At 43.1% G+C, this 21,504-nt stretch overlaps 1 protein-coding gene across 1 annotated transcript; it reads right to left on the reverse strand.

The window, feature by feature from the left end:
* Positions 1–17,224: 17,224 nt before the first annotated feature.
* On the reverse strand, positions 17,225–20,656 carry LOC133349239 (endothelin-1-like). The gene is made up of 3 exons (XM_061562565.1): positions 20,563–20,656; positions 18,908–19,124; positions 17,225–17,512 (listed from the first exon to the last, which is right to left on the reverse strand). Exons 1-3 carry the CDS (start codon positions 20,612–20,614, stop codon positions 17,323–17,325), a joined length of 459 nt encoding a protein of 152 aa, XP_061418549.1. The 5' UTR covers positions 20,615–20,656; the 3' UTR covers positions 17,225–17,322.
* Positions 20,657–21,504: the final 848 nt, after the last annotated feature.

The following is a 21,504-nucleotide window of genomic DNA, read 5'->3' on the forward strand; positions in this document are numbered from 1 at the left end:
AATGAATAATTACAGTTATTAGCATGAGCTAGGTCAATAAATGTATACACACGCGCGCGCTTGGCAGCATGATGTGTTTCTTACATGTATACGGAGCCCTGGCTGTGCATGTAGCTGCTCTGCGTTGACATGGGTGCGGGTAAGGACCCATATCCAGCTTGTTTCAGTCCCAAAGGTACCTTCGATTTTGCCTGAACGGCACGTTGGAATTGGGATGGACACGAGTCGGTTCCATGCAACTCGACATTGGCAATGCAATTCAGAGGCAGATTTGGCCAGCTGAAATTGGCCAGATTTTCCATTCTGGCCGGCTGGGATCGGCGATGCTTGAGCTCATCATGACTCCGGCTTAACTAAGATTCATGGTAGAATCGCAACAAAAGCCCAATCTCCGGTTGTGCTGCCCATTTTCTGCCCTCTTAAACTGCCGCTTGTCCCGCCATGGCATTGGCGGCGCGTCATGTTGAGATTTGAGGGGGACCCAGATGTTGGCCAACATCTTGGGTGTAGTTGTCTTGGTTTAACGACGTCGGGTTTCGTGACCAATATTCATAATGAATGTTTTTTGGGTTCGATCGCGTATAAGTATAAATGTGTCGTTAACCCACCGGAAACGGGAAGATCTTTTCACAATTCTGTGAAATCGCCTGATGAAGCTGGACAATCACCAGCGAAAAGTCACTACTCAAATTGTAAATGTGGGTTTACTCTCCAATACGCCGGTGTGCTGAAGTAGCAACTAATTGGCACATTTTGTTTACGTGGTAAACTACTAATGGTCTGTGCCGGGTGGTGGCGGGTTTCACGACGCATTCATATTTACGCGATCTAACCCAAGTAACCTTTATTATGAGTCGTTTTTTCCAACAATTCTGTTCCGTGCTGTTCAAAATTTTCTTAAGAAGACAATGTGAATATTTCAACCACAGTTCAAACTTTTTGTCTAATTGTTTTTTTTTACATAATGGATGATACCATTGTATACACAGTGTGCGGCCTGTTGGGAACAAACACAAGGTGCCAGCAAAGAAGCTGGCTTTTTGAGACAAACGTGGACGGTTTTCATTGAGGAGTTCCAAAGCACTCATGGGAGTTTTAACAGCAATAATGGGGTTCTGTGATTTACAGCATCCACAAGTAAGAATGTAACAGCAGCAGTAATAAAATAATCATTGGTGTAAAAGTAAACAAAAGAAAAAAATGTGCCCTTGACTTTTTTTTCAATGAGGAAAAATGTAGCCACTTTAATTTTTTTTAACAAATAACCAATAGCCATGCTTGAGGCAACAAGTCCACAGCAACCATCCACACGGTGGCAGTAGAGTGCTCGATACTTTTGTAAATTAAACTATTTCATCGCAACAGCATGCAACAGACATTACAATATCGGTCTCGGATTTAGATGAGTAATTTTATATTAAAGTTGAACAAAAACATTGGGACTCTTGAGTCTATTCGCGATTGACATTTTTTGGGGCAAATACAATGATTTATAGTCATTTACAGCCACCCGAGTTCCATTGCTTGCAATTCCCTACGTCCTTGGCGAGTGATATCTGAAACAATAATGGGCTCCCCTTCACCAACCCATGCTGACCAGCGTGGTGAAGTATGGTTGCATAACCCAAACGACTAACAAGGCATGGGGGAGGCCTTCGCCCACTCGCTTGATGGAGGAAGGGCTTGTTTATTATGTATATGCTGATAAATGTATACGTTTCTAAATAGCACCCAATCGGTAACGAGCTGTGGAGGCAGATTTACCGGAACTCTAAAATAAACACCTCGATGAGATTGTAGAATCGATCTGCTACTGACATTCGAACAAGTTGAATGGACCGAATGGGTTTTGTCCTGTTTGTAACCTTTCTATTGTTCATGCTAGAGGTTTTTTTTGGATTAGATCGCGTAAATATAAGTGTGTCGTTAAACCCGCCACCACCCAACACAGCCAATTAGTAAGGGGTTTGTCACGTAAACAAAACATACGAATTCGTTACTAGTACATCACACCGGTGTGTTGGAGAGTAAACCCACAACATTTACTTTCTATTGTTCGTGTGAAACTCCAATGATTATTTAACACCGCAGATAATGCTAATCGTGTCTCGTACTGAATAATTATTCTGACGAATTTAACATAAAACCCTTGTTGGGTTTTCTTTCCTGCTGTGTGTTTGCAGAGTGCAAGAATGGTATTTTGCAGTGCAGCCCACTTAAATTGTAAGGGTGTCACGATCTATTAAATACATTATTGCGATTCAGGGCCGGTCCTTAGATTCAACAATATAATTTTTTTTACATTGTGATAACTTGTAGCGGCCTCTGGTGGCTTTAAAGGTCACGTGAATGCATTACACACTTTTACAAATAATTCAAAACAAATTCTTACGCACAAGATCTGATGCACGTTTCCTGAGCTATAATAATTCACAATAATTGATGAATCGCTGCATTGTTACACCAATAGCATTAACCTTCAACTGTCACCAAATCAATGACACTACTGCTGTTTTATTGAGGAATCTCATTCTCGAACCGTACATTTTCACACCTTGCATGTCAGCGTGAAATGAGCCTCTGTAAAAAAAAAAAACGTGGCGCACAGCTAATAATTGTCATGACTTTTGTACCTCACGGTCGATACTGTAGCTGAACCACTGCAGTGAGAACACATTCCTGCGGAGTGAGCTGGTAGGAACGTTGGGTTGCTCGGTCACTGGCCAGGGTCAACGGCGGCGTGGTGTATTCCGCAAATATGCCCGACTGTGAGGGCGGGCACAAGCCGGCGTGAGTAGGTTAAACGTTGAGCTTTATAAGGGCACCACGGGGTGACCAGCCCCTCCCCACCCAGCCCCAGCCCTCCCACCCCCACCCAGCCTCACCCTCCCCACCCAGCCCCTCCCCACCTAGCCCCACCCTTCCCACCCAGCCCCACCCTCCCCACCCAGCCCCTCCCCATCCTCCCCTCCCAACCCAATCCCTCCGTCCCCACCCAGCCCTTCCCTGCACGACTGACGGACGGACACAATAATCCCCTGTGGGCTGGTGTAACCAGGAGGTTCCTACAAGTAATATTGGTTTCTGAAGATTGAGTTGTTATGGACTTTGGTGAGCCCTCACAAACTCTCGTGCCATTTGGGGATCCATCAATTGTAAGGGCACGAAGAATGAGGACATTCGTGGTGGTGTGAAAGCTCGCTTCGAAACCCTGCTGTCGAATTTACATATTTTGGCCTCCTAATGATACACTTTTAATTTAAAGCTTTCGTGACTGCAGGGATTCATATTCTTGATTTTTTCGGTAAAGTCACGTAGAAGGGAAATAATAAAATAAAAATAATAGAAAGCAATAAAAATATATTTTAATTATTTATTATTTCCCTTCTAAGTGACTTTACCGAAAGAACCAAGAATATGATACACTTTTAGTCACGTTTCACCCCCCCCCCACCCCAGCTTCCAACCACATTGCACTGCAGATATTATGCTTTCCCGATTCTGTCAAATTTAGGTGAGTTACTAAATATTGCAATCTGATAGCGAGTGAAAATGTCTCATTTTGATCTGCAATTATGGCCTCTACTCACTTGTTCATAGTCTTCAAATGAAACCAGGTCACAAGGCATGTGAATCCTGAAAGGAAAGTGGCCTCACCCTGCCAGGGCCTGAATCTTGAGTAATGGAGCCAGCGTCTGTCGCCAAGCTTAAGCCCCACACACAGACTTCTCGGTGAGTAGAGGCGAGCAAAGCGGTGACTTTTATACAATGTAGCAACTCGTGGATTCTCCCATTACAAATGTAATTTTATTCTCACAATACTTGCGTTGAATGGAGCGTCCGAGAAACAGTTATGTATATATATTTAGACAAATTCGATGTTGAACTTCTTTCGCACCGTACGTATCCAACCGTGCTCATCAGAGGTCATGTAAATGATGTGCCCATGTACCTTCACGGTGAATGGAACGTGCCGGACAGACAGAACAAACTATTACATTACAAAGGTTTTTCGACTACAACAATAAAGGGGGGATCTTTCGATTTAAAGCTTTCGTGACTGCAGGGATTCGTCTTCTTGGTTCTTTCGGTAAAGTGACTTTACCGAAAGAACCAAGAAGAAAAAAAGGGGGGGGGGGGTCCTTGAATTAAATCGTGACTGCACCGCGGCAGATGAACCTCTCGCATGTCCAGTTCGTGTGGAGCCCCGGGTGACGAGTCGTCTTCCCCGGCGGGTGGGCACGCTGGAGGCTGTCACGACCACGCCAAGCAGGGCATCAGCTCCGAGTTTCCACATTGATTAACGCCCAATGCCGAAACGCTGGTATTAAATGTTACCCATGTCAGCCTGTGGTCTTGCTTCCTTTCCCTGGTGTGGATCGGAAGTGTGGTTTTGTGTTTGTTTTTGCGGGTCAGGCCAGGTGTGGGAATGTGGTTTTAAGATCGGGTGCAGCATCCAAGTAAAAAGAACCCGTGTGCTGTTGGAGCTGCGGTTTATGTGATGTTACCAGTGTTGATTCTTCTTCAACAAAATGTGTTTTATTTTTTTGTCAATGATGACTCTCAGCGGACACGTCATCAAGCGCGACGATGACTACAACTAACCCTCCAAAGATCAAACAATTACTGACTGAGACGAAATTAACCGTTCTGAATGAAGACACAGACCAAATTGATTTCGTAACGTCATCAGAAACAGCAATGAGTGCACTGAGGAAGACAAAGGTGGTCATTGGCTATTTCTGTATATCAAGAGATGTACTGAGTTCACGGGTTGTCTGATAATTTGCACACTAAACGTGTGATGCTATCGTCAGCTCGAATAGCTAAATGAAATCCACAGACTACGAATGGAAACATTCCAATGGTAGTTGTCGAACTTGACTAAAACTATGACCAAACATGTATAAATAAAAAAAACTTGATACAAACCATGTATAGTCAAAGCCCTCGCCCTTCAGGAATGGTTTGGCCAAACTGGTGCACAGGGCAGGTAGAATGTGTTAAAGGGGAGCTAAATATATGGTAATTATTCTTGATACAATTTGTCATAAGTTGCACAAATATAGTATCCAGAAATTAGCATTTATATTTCGAAGTACAATTTGTTTTTGTTTGCTAAGCAATATTCAGTTCCAAATTATTTTGAAATGGATGACTTTCAAATCAGTATTTTTGCAATAACCAATGTTAAATATCATTCGTCCCTTGACATTTCTGCATTGCTGCATTACGCGAATGAAAAGGTTGGTTATCATCTTAAAATTGAAATGCAAAAAAGTGACTTTATAGACCTGGTAGCTTATTCCCATTCACCTTTCTAGCAAAAAAGAAAATGCACGCTGCAGTGTGATTGCTTTATCAGTTACACTATCAAACTTCATGTGAAGCTTTAGTGACTGCAGGAATTACTCTTTGGTTCTTTCGGTAAAGTCACGTAGAAAGAAAATAAATTAAATAATATAATACAACGTTTCGATTGCAACACAAGCAGTCGTCATCAGGTAGAAGTAAATTAAAGAGACAAAACACAGACACGGAGACACACACACAGACACAAGCAGAGAGAGACAACACAGACACAGAGAGACACACAACACGTGTGTGTCTATTATTTAATTTAATTTATTTCTACGTGACTTTACCGAAATACCCCAAAGAGCAGTTACACTATTATTACACTCACTATACATGCTTAAAATCGGGTGCGAGAATGGACAATTTACACGATTTGTAAATGTTATTATGTTTGTATTTAATAGATGGAACAACACTGTACCCAATGAAATAGAAAAAAACAATACAGTACAAACGGAACGGAAGAAATGAGACACTAATAATTTATTCTTAAATTTAATCGCGATCCTGTAAAATAGCAATATTATTGAATCACTGAGTGTTATGTACGTATTTGGTGATGTAGAAAATGTGTGTGGCCTTCATTACGTTTATTAACTTATTTATTTCTAGGCGGACAACACACAGCGCTTTACAAATTTTAACAATAAAATAATAAAACCCATCCATACAAAATGAAATTATGCTACTCTAAATTGATTCCGTGTGGGCATTCCAGCTTTTTTGGGTAAACACTTTTGATGAAATTCATTATCGTGAATCTGTGTAATGAGCACACTTTCCAGTTGTGTTGTTGGCATGTAAATGTTTGTTTTCTTCTCCCCATCAGTGTACTTGTTGTACAGGGACCCCTCGACTTACGAACATACGACTTAGGAACTTTCAGAGATACAAACCTGTTCGCTGTCCAGTTGCCTGCGCGGACCGAGTTTTTCAAGAGAGTAGAGAGGAACCACGAACACCAAAAGGAATTAGCATCTACATCTGCGAAACATAAAAAACAAGTGGCATCTACATCTACAGGAGATTATACAACTGTTAAAGCCATTCCCCGTGTTTTGTGTACACGCCGTACAACATATTTGGAATCGATAGGAGTAAAGTTGGACGAACAAATCGACTTACGAACAGACCTCTGGAACCTAACTCGTTCGTAAGTAGAGGAGTGCCTGTTCACATGCCACATGGTGTATGTTAAATTTCGATTTAAAGCTTTCGTGACTGCAGGGATTCATCTTCTTGGTTCTTTCGGTAAAGTCACGTAGAAGGGAAATAATACAATAATAAAAATAAAACATTTAATAATTCTCACAACGTTTCGGCCACAACGCAAGCAGCCATCCTCAGGTATCTTCTCGACAGACCTGTTCTTCACCTGAGGACGGCTGCTTGCGTTGTGGCCGAAACTTTATGTTTTATTTTTATTATTTTATAATTTCCCTTCTACGTGACTTTACCGAAAGAACCAAGAAGATGGTGTATGTTGTTTATTGGACAGCATTGGTGGCGCAGTGGTAATAGACGTAACTCACAACAAGAAGACCCCCTGGGGTCGATTCCTGATTGAGGCACCCTTCTGCGTGTATGTATGTTCTCCACTCCCCGTTCTGCACGCGTTTCCTGCGGATTATCTGGTTTGCTCCCATAGATAATAAGATACACAGTGGCATTGGTGTTAGCCAAATATAGCAAACACCCTCCTGAGAAAGTCGTCAGAATCGTTGTGGCTTTTCTGCTTAAATAAGTAATTATTACTGTACATAGATGTTGTTGGGTCACGTTACTAGCTCCGATTGCTCAGGGTACGTGTATAATGTGCCTGATCGAAGTGTAAGATTGAGGAATTAATGCCACTCATGGCGTTATTATTGTGCCTGTAGAGTTGGTGTCCCCTTTGCAAACCCGTGTATAGTATTTTGTTTCCTCTCCCCTACAACACAATGTTGCACTTAGCCATATTTTGTATGGATTTAATAAAAAGTGTTTTCCAACAAGAAAAAGCTCCTTATGAGTTTATTTTTGAAGTCGCTTCAGGTTATACGTTTTGTATTGCGCTTGTTTAACCTGATGAGAACCTATTCATATTTTTACTATGAATAGTTATTTTCTTAAAAAATAAACACATTTGTAAATTGTGAAAATTATAAAAGATAATAATCCTCTTTGTTTATCCATTACAGCTTCAAGACTTCTTTAAAGGGATCCTGTATTGGAATGTTTGACCAATTACATGAATTAACGTTTTCCATGTCAGAGGAAACCAGAGAACCTGGACAAAGCGCATGCATACTCAGGGGTGACATTCAGAACTACCTTTTCTTGGCCACCTTACAGCCTCCAAGCCTCTGGAAAGCCACGTGATCATCCATCCAAACACTAACCAAGCTCCACCCTTCTTCGTTTTCACAATACGATTATATCTGACACGTTTGGGGTGATTTGGCAGTGATTATGAAAGAGCCAAACAGTAGACTCTCGATTATCCACACTCATGACGGGGAGGACGGCTGCGGATAAATCAAAATTGTAGATAATCAAAAAAATATCCGTTTTCTGCGGAATACGAACGGTCAACCCGATCGATGATGCGCGTGCTCAGTGATAACACTTTCCTGCTCCCGCGCAGACGACTGCCGCCTTCGAAGTAGAGCGCAGAGCCACGCCACACAAAATCAAACTCCACCCACTGTTGTCAAGATATGGCAACTCCTGTACTTACGTAGAGGCGATTATGTGGATTTCGGATTAACCGGAACACTTATTTGCTCGGTTTTAAGCAGGTGACTGGTCGCAAATGTTTCCAAGAATAACAACGAATAAATGTTTTAGATTATTATTAATTTGGGCTTAAGGGAAAATCCACGAGTTATTAATCTGTGTCAAAATCTCAGGTGCGCATTGTTAATCCGCAAATCAGATAAACCACACGCATATAATCTAACGTAATTGTATATTTCAGTTGTGGGAATTTCTTTTTACGTTTGGGATTGTGACTTTGATTCAGGCATGCAATGCTGTTATTGTGAATTACATCACAGAATCGTGCACGAGAATGCATATTTATACAGGCAATCTACACAGAAGCCTGGGCATGAACAGTAATCAAACTGTTTTATTACACAGACGAGTTTAATGGCCACTGTACTGATCATTAGCTATGTATTCAAGTTCTCTGATAGCATATTGATAAACAATGCGTAGAATACCGACATTGTATGGTAATTTCCTTGGAAGTAAAGGCTTGGTGTATGTGCCATTCTCGTACAAATGAGAACATATCCACACTTTGTGGCCTATTTTAAGGTTTCCCCACAAATTGTTCTATGATTTTTCCAAAACGAAAAGTTTCAGGCAATAACTTATTTTCTTCTTCACTGCATCCTATATTGTTAAATCATTAATGTACAACGATTACAGTAATTGATTTGGCTCAGCCTCAACTTTGGGGGTTTGTGATCCCCAGTCTTTCTCTGTTGCAATAGTAATTATAGTGTACAATGATTTTAAATATCTACAAATATAAAGATTTTCAGCCTCGATTTCATGGCTTGCTGTTTGGGAAATTGCAGGTTTGACCAATTTTGCAGGTTTGTGTGTGTGTGGGGGGGGAATGAAACTGGAGTTCCTGGAGGAACCTCACGTGAGGAGTACGTCCAGTTCTCATTTACAGTTCTTTCCTGTCTCCAGGACTTTGCCATACTAATTGACGTTATCCCTTATAAGGACCCCGTGGGGAAAGAAAAAAAACTCCGTGCTATAATTTGTCAACGTTACAGCACACATTTGAAGAGTACTCGCAAGTGTAAAAAAAATTATCACAGTGAAGAATTGACAACTGTGCATATCTCATATGCAACTCTCTCCCACTGCACGTGTACAGGATCCAAGCATCATTCGCCTTCAAGCGTTAGCTGAAGGTTTTCACTTGTTCAGGTTGACATATTCGGGGCCGAGCTCTGACTCTACACCTCTGATTTCTCGATAGAACACCGCGTTCGATTAACGAAATATGTGCCCGTTATAAATCGTCTTGACTATTATTTTGTTGCTGCATTGTCAGTTGTTGGTTGTGGTGACTTTTTCCACTCAACTCGCATTGATTTACTCAACAAAATAAAGGGCAATTTCAATTATGGTGTTGTATTCAATCGGCCACAAAAGAGATCATAAAAGATATTGAGATGCAACGGATCTCAACAAAGGGTGTACAATTTAACGCGTATAAATCAAAATTTGAAATGTAACCAGTGGCGGCGGCTCGTGACATTCCCACTCGGCGGGGCTGTTGTGAGTGACCTCTGAAAAGACGGCGTTCTAATTAAGAAAAACCTCGTCATGCTATAATGGCCTTCCCGTCCAAGTTATATAACTGTCTTATCTATCTTCTTGGTTCTTTCGGTAAAGTCACGTAGAAGGGAAGTAATAAAATAATAAAAATAAAACATAATAAAATAATTCTCACGACGTTTCGGCCACAACGCAAGCAGCTGTCCTCAGGTGAAGAATGAAACACCACCAAGCTTGGAGCGTATATTTAAGCTGGGTTGGAGGGGGGAGGTGGGAAGAAGAGCGCCTTGACAAAATAATTTGCATATCAAGAGGAATTTAGCATATGGAAAATGTGTAGGAGGTGGGCGGGGGGTTTTCAAATTAATATTATCTACAAACGGTAGGCATTTATAAACAATACGAAACTAAACAACAATGCACTCAAATGCTGTCCCCATGACCCTCAAGGCCACACCACACAACCCCTTTGACACTGCCCCAAGCCGTGCGTCATCTGCTGCAACTGCACGGTGACGTCGTCTCATTACAGCCACGGGCGTCTTGTCCACCGGCCTGAATGGGCCTCAAACGCCGCGGCTACAGACGCTGGAAGCCGATCGCAATGAACGAGGGGAAATCTCTCACTCAGACGCCTTCACAGCCGCCTCGAAGCCTTCCCGAGGCACACATCAGACCGTGGTGTTGCAGCCGTTTCTAATATGAACAGCTTAAAATGTTATTTTCATTAGGCAATTCACGTTGAAATAATCATTTTATTAAAAAAAGAAACAACAAAACAATTGAGAGAAAAGTATGTTTATTAGAAAAATAATTTATCATCTCCAGCTGCTTGGTGGGGCGGCACCTCAATGGCCCGAGTGGACGAACCGCATCTGAATATAACTAAACTTGGAATCAAATCTTGAAGAAAATATTAGAAAGTGGTGTTCTAGTCACATGTGACTGATTTGAGACGTGAATGTTCAGGACATTATAGAAAAAATTAAAATATGTTTGTAATATCAGGATGTTTCAATCAGTAAAGTTACATAAGTAATATTCTGGACACAAGTTTTGAGCATCAACATGACAGACTTTCTCCAGTCACTTCTAATGGTCACCTGTATTAAAGCAGGCTCGTCCCAGGGGCACACCAATATCCTGTCAACCATACTGAAGTCTTGTGGTTCATTCTGAAGCCACTACCACCTTCACGTGTTTATCACTGTCAAGCCAGCTTCTGTGTTTAGCTTTCAAAGGTTGTATGAGATAGTGTCCAAAGGGACGAGGTCTGGGCCATGTGCCGAATGTACCAGAACATTCCAGTCTGAAATCCAAACGTTCCCATAATTGAGCATGCATGCTGTGGGCCTACATGATTGCGGTGAAACACCACTCTATTTCTCAACGGTCCACAGCATCTCTAAGAAATGCCAGCCTCACAGTTTGTTCTCCAGCAAGTAAAAAAAATCACTCGTGATAATGTCATGATTGACATTATGTTCCTGGCATAATATGTCCATTCAGTGCTTTTGGCACTTACTGTCCGACTCATAAGAATGGATCCCAGTGTCAAGGATGCATTCCCTTATGTAGGAATCTAGCCAGTAACGTTTGACAAAGGTGCACCCTGCCTGATGCGTGATCTTACGGTCACATGTTTGAAACCAAAAGGACACACTTTGAAAATTCAACTTGTAATGAGTTGTTGAAGGAACTCTTCCCACACATTCCCTTGACCGCTGTTCATGAGGTTTAACTCCTACCTACTGGTCACCCAAATTCAAACCTCTCAACAAATGGAATTGGCTTGAGTTGAATAACTGGCCTACCACTCATGTAATCATTACAATACAGTATGCAAATTGACTAATTGCACATGTTCTACTCACAAGCGTCAGCATGATTTATGCAGTTGCCATACATTCTGCAGCTTTATTCTTCAAAACATTTAACTTTTCCTCACACTGTAAGAGCACAACAACAAAATCAAGTAACTCTCTGTCCTTCGAATGTACAGTTGTGCAAGAGTTTCCATATGTTTGCCATCTGTGACAAAAAATATCAACAAAATATTGCATTCCAATAACAGGTCCATGCCCCATTAAATAGCACAATCTTTTTTACAAAATCACACTGACATAGGTCTCATTAGACATGTTTACTTTTTGAAACACCCACCTATTTTTTACAGTTGAGCTGCCTGGTTATTTTAAAACAAACCATCGTACAGTAGTTAAAAAAAATGAAGTGTTCTTTGAGATTTAAATATCAGGCAATACAGTCGCTGCTGCTGTTGATAAAGATTGGTCCCTTCTGCTGTAGACAATGTGAAAGAGCCCGAGTTTCAACTTCTGTTTCCAGATTATGGATTTTAGCAGAGACCCTAACCACAGTTATTCATATTCAGGAGGTATACAATCGGGCAACGCTTTCATTATGTGCTCACGCCCAGTAACCACAGTGCTTTACTGTGGCAGTACCTTGGAGTCATCTCAGGGTTTTTTTGTCATGCTTGGTATCACCGTGGCCCGGGTCGCTGGTTTTGTCTGAACAGGGCTGTGGGTGATGTTTTTGGCTTGGGGGTGGGGGGAGAATAAGCGGCCGACACCAACATTTCAGTCCAACGATAAAATGTGATTCGCCCGCGAAGCAGGGAAGCAGTGATGTGCGTGTGCTACCCCAACACTGCCGGTTCCCGCTGTCACCCATGAATATCGGAGGGAACGGGCAAGTCATCTGCCATGACGTCAATCGCAAGAGAGCGCTCAGACCGTGCCAAGGGCTTTGCGTTTGCAATTGAACCACGTGGAAATGACGAATTTTCCAATGGCAAAATAATGAACATCGACTGCACTTGTGTAATCGCCACTATCTGTACTGAAGTGGTGACTCAGTCAACATGGTGAGTTAGTGCTCTCTCACCCGGATAAGTAACGGGCAAGAAGCTACATGTTTTAAAAGTATGAAGATCTTAAATCTGTTTCAAAGAGGGGTGTAAGAAACTACCCACACCTCAAAGAAAACATGGATCTGTAATTAACACGATTTGTCTTTCAATGCACAGTCTCTGCAGGTCCTTTGCTTCTAAGACTTTGTTGAAATTTAAGCGTTTCCCACTATATGACGAACCGGTTTACACTGACATTGATTACTGGTTAACATTATCTCATGAAATCATGGGGCTTCTGCACAACCGAACAATGAGATGCCCTGCAGCACCACAATGCACTACTCAAGATTTGACAATGCCAACACCTGAAGTGGTGGCATGTGCAGAACATTGGGAAAAGACCATATAGGTTGGACAGGAGACATGATGAAGGAGAACATTCTATAATCTACCAGGGCATGTCAAAGAGCCTTATTAGACTTATAATGGACATACAGTATTTACCTCTTTTCCACCGACATATCCAAACTGTGCCAGCATGGGGCCCTCACAGTATGGGTCGTTTGTTGATTTGCCATGCCAAGCAAGAAAGCAAACTATTGTGGTAAGGTGGCCTGTATGTATGTGGAACTTCTTTGCACTGTACATAGCCAATCGCTGCGCTAATCGGACGTAGGGCCTATCCAGATATCTCAATTTGGCTTTGGGCCAAGCAGGGCCAGGAGCGGGGGGGGGGGGCTAATGACTCATTGCGTGTGATGTCAGCGAATAGACTATAAGGACACGGCGTCACCGAGTCGTCGACATTGCACGTGATGTCAGCGGCACGGCACGGTTCGCCTCTGCAGTAAAAAAAAACAACATGGTGCATCCTGACCCGTGTTGGGCTGGCTTGCCATGGCACCGGTATCGCTCGGTTGTCCAGCGGAAGAGAGGCGTGAGAGAATAATAAAGGAGGCTAAGATGGGGGGATTTTCTTTCTGTAATTATTTTTTAATGACCGCGCATGAATCTTTAGGTACAGGAAGCCCATGTGGTTGTGCAGACCAGGGAATGGATTTGCATGAATAATCAGTTTCCTCTGTGCAAGCTTGCACTTGTCTTAACCACGTGCTTGTCTGTACATGCGTTATTTTCTCTCGCAGGCACACGGCATAAGCAAGTAGCACCGCACTGCCATTCCACTTGTTGCACGCACTGATGCCCTAGAGGGGCTCAAAACTCTGTTTTTTTCATGTCAAGCCTCTTTCTCGGCATTCAAGAGCTACAGTGAAGTGGGGTGGGTCGAGGGGGTAATGCCTGGGTTGGAGTAATGAGCCAGAGATGTTGAGGATCTGGGCTAAAATCCTGGCTGGACATCAAAACTAGCTTCTCAGAGTGGATATATTTTCATGTTACGACGCTGCTCATTTGCGCAAGTGAAGCGCAGCTCTCGTTATTACATGCTTAAATAAATAGTTATTAAATATATGTAAGGATTCAATTCACAATGTTATAAAGCATTCAACATCATTTTACTGGCCCACCTTGTTGGGGTGGTGAAACACACTGCAACCCCTACAGTCTACTCGATTGGCGAATAAGAATTGTAATATCTTTGCGCATGATCACAATGGTATGATTGGGGCTTTGTGCACAAGATTCCGATGGAATTATTTTAAATTTGGTAAAAAGCACGGTGTCCGCTGAAAAGGCCACTTGAATTATTTTCTGTGGGGGAGGATAGTCCTGTTAAAACAAATCTCCCATGGCCATTCCCTGACACAGGGCACACACTGGGAAAAATACAGCAAAATAAATCCAGTTTATCCAGAGATGCATTTTATGCAAATCTCTAGATTAGAAACAACAACATAGCATAGGCAAAACGAATTTACACAGGTAAGAAATAGCTCAATCATGGAAATGTATTTCATTCCTCTATTCCAAAAAGAAGATAAACAACTTATTTAAAGAATTACAGTCCCATTTTCCTTTTTATCACATGCATACCATTGGTACACGAACAGCATAGGATTATGCTATAGTAAAACTGATGAGGATAATGATGATGGTATTTTATAAAAGTTACTAGCTGTACTACCCGGCTTCGCCCGGGACTTGTATCCACCACGGCCGGCCGCCTTTGTCTCCCCAGTGGCGATGTTAATACGCCACACCAGTTACTCGTTTTGCGGCTGAGTCCCTCCCTCACCACTCTCCCTCCCTCACCACTGTCCCTCCCTCACCACTCTCCCTCCCTCACCACTCTCCCTCCCTCACCACTCTCCCTCCCTCACCACTCACGCACGGCCGCCTTTGTCTCCCCAGTGGCGATGTTAATACGCCACACCAGTTACTCGTTTGAGGCTGAGTCGACCTAGGGGAGGTTCAAATAATCGTCACCGGTGGTGGCCGTGAGCGGGAATGGAACTCGGTTCGCCGGGTTTGTAGCGCAGCGTAGCGTTAACCACTACACCCACCGCTCCTCACACACCACACACGCACAGACACACCCACAGACACACACACAGACACACGCAGACACACACACACAGACAGACACACACACACAGACACACAGACAGCACGCTAACCACTACACTACCGCTCCCCACACACCACACACGCACACACACAGACACACACACAGACACACACACACAGACACACACACACAGACACACACACACAGACACAGACAGCACGCTAAGCACTACACTACCGTTCCCCCTACACAACACACGCGCGCGCGTCCATAGGTACACATACACGCGCTTGCTGCAGACACACACGACTGTCAGGGTGCGTACGGCAGTAAACGACTGAAATAATAAAGCGGCAATGCTGCGCGAGGAACGCCTTAGACCTGCAAGACATTTGTGTAATGCGAGCGTAAACACACAAACACATACAAACACATACACACACATACATACACACACATACACACAAACACATACACACACATACATACACACAGACATACACATACACACAAACACACACATACATACACACAAACACATACACAATACACACAGACATACATGCAGACACACAGAGACACACATAACACACATACATACACACACATACATACACAGAAACACATACACACACATACATACACACAAACACATACACACACGTACATACACACATACATACAGACACACAGACATAGACATAAACACATAAAAAACCCACATACATACACACACAGACATACACACAAACACATACACACACACATACAGAGACAAACACATACACACAAACACACACATACATACACACAAACACATACACAATACACACACACATACATGCAGACACACAGACACACACATAACACACATACGTACACACGCATACATACACAGAAACACATACACACACATACATACACACACACATACATGCACACAAACACATGCACACACGTACATACACACATACATACAGACACGCAGACATACACATAAAGACATACAAAAAAACCGACATACATACACACACACATACACACACATACATACACACATACATAGAGACACACAGACATACACATAAACACATACACACATACACATGACCCGGCTTCGCCCGGGACTTGGATCCACGATGGCCGGCCGCCTTTGTCTCCCCAGTGACGATGTTCACACACGACAGCAGTTACGCGTTTGAGGCTGAGTCGACCTAGGGGAGGCCCAGGTCCGTTTCAAATAATCGTCAGCGGTGGTGGGCGTGAGTTGGAATGGAACTGGGGTCGCTCAACCAGCTTAATGACTATTTGTACAAAGAACATATAAAGAATCGATTATAATAACCAGGCTACAGTCCACATTATAGACTGGCAGTACACGCACTCAGCTTCATAAGCAGGCTAGAGTGTACATGATAGAGTGGCAGTACGCTCACCGAGTTTAATAAGCAGGCTACAGTCTACATGATAGACTGGCAGTACGCTGACCCAGCTTAATGACTATTTGTACAGTGAACATTTAAGTAATCGATTGTTGGCGCGTTGGGTTTAAAAGTAATATAAATTGCACACATTGTGGTGGGGGTGGAGTGAATAGTAGGAAAAACTTTGATGAATTTACCTCAGAGTGGCGTGGTGGGTGTCGAGGCCTAGTAGCGTGCAGAGCCTGCGGCCTCGCCAAAATTGTCCAGCCGGCAAAGGCAGGGTACGGGTGGCGTGCCTTCCCCCCCCCCCTCAGCGCTCCAACAATACTGTGTAATGGCTATTATTTAATTATTTACGGAGCCTATGAAAGTGGCGAAGGCGTGGCTAGCCATTGGCAGGGGCAACCGCCGTCCAATGAAACTGCAGCCCTTGGCGAAGGCGTCGCTAGCCGTTGCCAGGTCCAATGAAAGCGGCGAAGGCGTCGCTAGCCGTTGCCAGGGGCAACCGCCGTCCAATGAAAGTGCGTATGGTCCGAAATCCACACACACACAGACAGACATGCACGATTTTATATATATAGATATGTATTTATTTTCTCTGGACAGTTACACATTTCTTTCATTTCCAAACATCACCAAATGACGGCTTCAAATTTTTCTCCCAGATCGGGAAATAAACTCAGATGTCAACTCTTAGGTTTTTTTTGGTAAAGTCACGTAGGTAAAAAATGTAAATAAATAATAAAAAAATTCGATTTTTATTTTATTTTTATTTTTTACCTACGTGACTTTACGGAAAAAACCTAAGAGTATGAATCTTTGCAGTCACAACAGCTTCAAATCTAGAATCAGATGTCAATGTTGGATGTTGACTACCTGCACACAAGTTGTCGCATCGCCAGAATTCATCACTATGGTCTTGCGCCTGTCATTCTACAGAAATCCCCGCAGTGCTGGTCATCGCTCAAGGAGCACCTGCACCTGTGGGGAGGGCAGCGATTTCGCTGCCCTCTGCCAGGCCCCGCCTCCGATGAGATGCAGGCTCTGCCGACTCGACGTCTCCCCCTCGTCCGGCTCCCAACTCCGTAAGGGACGGTTCGCCTGTCAGATTACACGATCACAGGTTCATGAGTGATGAGCGTGGTTCAGTGCTCCGCTCAGCTGTTGTCACTGAGATCGTGGGGCTGCACCCAGGTTTCACCCTTCCCGTGATTAAAACCAAGTTCTCAAGCATTTCAAGTTGATGGTTTGAGCCCAGTCGCCAATTAACTTTCACACAAAATAAACTATGCTATACATTTTGGTGGGATTTTTCCCCCCCACTTTATTTGGATTTCATATTATTAATCGACATGCGATTAAAAAACCTTGCAAAGCAGGAGAAGATGGGCCACTAAGTGTGGATACAGACGTTCATTGAAGTGACTTCAAAATAAGTTATGAAATGCTATCCAGGGCTATTCTTTGACATGGGGCTCGCTGCAGAATTCTGAATGAGTACTTCGTCATCGTGTGACATGATACCCGATTGCACGTGACACAATTTGTGAACGTATATACGGAAAGGGTCCATTTTATATTCTTAGGTTTTTTCGGTAAAGTCACGTAGGTAAAACATCAAAATTAATAAAAATAAAATAAAATAAAGATCACGATGTTTCGGAGGCAACACAAGTCTCCGTCATCAGGTGGGACCGTCACAGCCAGATTAGCTGCATCAAGTGAGGCAATGATTCAAGATGTAATCCCTTCTTTATTTTATTTTTATTAATTTTGATGTTTTACCTACGTGACTTTACCGAAAAAACCTAAGAATATGGGTCCATTTTAACCAATGCATCGCGTCAGTTTTCGGAAGCTAAACAACTGTAAGCCTGGACAACGCATGGATATCCAACCCCCCTGCACAACGGGGTTAAATAGGTTGCAGTGCTATGTGGTGGACAGCAGAGGGCAGTGTAGGAAAATCCATTATTCTGCAATGCTATACCCCCCTTCAGCAACCCACACTGACCAGCTTAATGAAATATGGTCAAATTACCTCCACAGCCCGAACGGCGTGTGAAGGCCCTCATCCAGCAGTGGATTAGCAAATGAGCTGCATACGTCAGTATAGTACTGTACTATACAAACATGTACAAGGTAAGGCCCACTGAGCTAGAGTATATAGCTTTTTTCAGATGCGACCTGGCCACAAATGATAGCTCAAAGTGGCTTATCAAATGGACATTTTAAATACTCGAAACGCATGTTTTCAAATGTGGAGGGAAAAACTGGAGGACCCGAATAAAAATCCACGCGACCACGGGGACAACACGCAAACTCCAAACATACAGCAGGCGTCAAGGGTCGAGATGGAACCCATGATTTCCTGCATACCAGGCGAGGCAGCTAATATCTCGCCACCGCAATTATGAATAACTTGGTCAAAGATAATGAATACGCTGCTGGCCGTATGAAATAAAGGGACACCGCCTTGACGGGCGTCTCACGCACACGGCCGTGTTCACCCAGATGATGTCCATGTGGCAGTAGTAGATGCAGTCCGTGTCGAGCATGGAGCTGCACGTGCAACGTCTCAACCTTCGGGCCCCGCGTCCGGGCCGAGCGGGTATACCGTGATCGGCGACGGGAGTGGCGGGGCCGGGCGTGGTGGCAGCATGGGGTGGCCTGACACCTCCTCGCTCAGTGGTGGGGGCAGCATCTTGGGTCCCTGTAGCGCCAGCACTTGCACAGTCGGAATGGCCCCACCATAATTGTGGGGGAAGAGAGAGAGTTGGAAAGGGTTGAGAGCCGCCCCCCCCCAACCCACCACCTTCTTTCGATAAAAGCTCAGGAGGACCCCCGACATTCTTAGAGTCGAGTAAAAACAAGAATTGTTGAGAAATTTGACACCCGTGCATTTGATGATGCCGGTGTTGTGGTGATTCGGGTCGTGTGTGGGTACATAGTTTCCAAGTTCTGACTTGCCACGCCATGCGTGGCTACCATGCCAAATCAAAAACCCACAATTAAATTACATATTTACGACACATTAGCATACAACAGTCACCGTGCCTCGCGAATTACGGTGAACAGTGATTCTCACCTTCATTCAATACAGGAGATTGAATTTGTAGCGAATCGTTCACAAAGCCAGGACATGGAATTGCTCGTGCCACAGCCCAAATTTAACACTGAAGTTGAAACCTCAATTAAACTGACAAAAAGAAAACACAAAAATGGATGTCAATAACGAGCTTTCCTTTTTAAGACAGGAGGAATACACTCCACTTATTTCGATAATATCCTGTGTTTATTCAAATAATGCGATTAACTTACAGTTTTCTAACAGCAAAATTATGTATTTAACAATTTTATACAGTCACTAGCGCGTTGTTGTTGTTTTTTCGTTAGCGTCCTGGTTATAACTGTAACTGCACGTAATCCATCACTTCGAGCTTAATTCATCTTTAAAATGTATTCAGTGCACCATAAACACATTCATGAAAGACATAGAGGAGCCATGCGTTGAGAGGGTGTGTAAATGTGTCTGTCCAATACATTTTTGTTAACAAATTATACTCAAGTAAAAAAAAGCGCATTGAGAATGCAGTGATTGTGCCGTTCGCTGGTTACAATGACAGACGTAAAACAATAATTATAACAATGTTCTACTTTAACAACTTAATAACGTAAAACATGTTCGAACAATCAACACTTAATTCAATACAAAAAGCAACACGTCAAGTTTAAATAATAACAAGTGCTGCGCAAACAGCCAATACACAGAAAGCTACCATCCATCCAAACAAATTGGAACCCCACCTGATTTGAATAATTAAATCTTGTCGAGTAAAGATCCACTGGTAACTAATGAACTGTAATTACTACTAATTAGTATTCGATTGAAATTATCTCATGGCACCAGTACAAACACTGTGCAGGTGTCACATGAATCGGTGCGTAGTTTGTTACTTTAATTAAAAGTGACAGCCAGGGCGGCCATTCCCTGGCTGTCACTTGTGCGGCCATTGTTGTTCAGTCCCATCATGTTTAAGCAAAGACAAATGTAAAAACTCCCGGCCCTTTGCAGGCTATGAGTCTTGTTTTAATCTATCATTCAAATGGCATTTTGATTTCAAGTGATATAATAAGAACACAGCACTCACTCTGCGATGTCCATCCGACAGCGAAGATCGCGATGAGCAGGAGTCTTGCCATGGAGCCTCGTTTGAAGTTACTTGGCTGAGAAATGATCGGAGTGTATCCTATTTGGGGGGGGGGGGGGGTTTGCTCATTAGGAGTGGCATCTCTCCTGAGGGGCAAAACAAGCCAGGTTCACACTTGCTCTAAGAAAAAAAACCTACAAGCAATTAGTATCAATCTTGGCAAAGGGTTTTTCAGGTATTTCAAAATCACTGTGACGTTGTTTTCAGGTTAGACCACGTGTTGTGTGTCATGATCGGCCGGGGGGGGGGGGGTCTTCTTCGTGAACTGAATGTGATTTTATTTATTTTATACCTACGTGACTTTACCGAAAGAACCAAAGAGTATGGATCCCTGCAGTCACGAAAACTTCAAATCTAGATTGAATGGAGCGGCTCACAACCCACAGGTACCCTTTTAATTTCACTATCTGCGACGTAGTCATTGCACAACAGAAAAGCACCTTGGAAAGTGCTATCTTCTCTTCAAATATCCAAGAGATTGTGATGAGATGCATCCTTAAAAGGTGGCTTTTCCGAGCATTTTTCCTGCAGAGATATATTAACTTTTATTTCCCATCCCACCAATTGTTTTCTCATTATTCCCATTGAGCTATCAGCAACGTGTCAAGAGAAGAAGTATCCAATGAGGACTCTTGCAGAACAGTGCAACCTCATGTACAGTGCCGGATTAAGCTAGTATGGGGCCAGGAGCATTCTTACCTATAAAAGTAACTTTTTGTCTGTCTGTCTGTGTGTGGACACACCTTGTAATGCTTTAAACTCACAAACTGCTGGGTTAGCGTTTCAACAAACTACACACATACGACACAATAAGCCCCCCGGACGAAACATTGCTATTTGTTTTTCCATCCGTCAAGTTTAAAGTAGTTAAATGAACAATGT

This window comes from Lethenteron reissneri, chromosome 29 (genome assembly GCF_015708825.2).
Source record: "Lethenteron reissneri isolate LAM-NWPU_2019-01 chromosome 29, ASM1570882v1, whole genome shotgun sequence".
Taxonomy (NCBI): Eukaryota; Metazoa; Chordata; class Hyperoartia; order Petromyzontiformes; family Petromyzontidae; genus Lethenteron; species Lethenteron reissneri.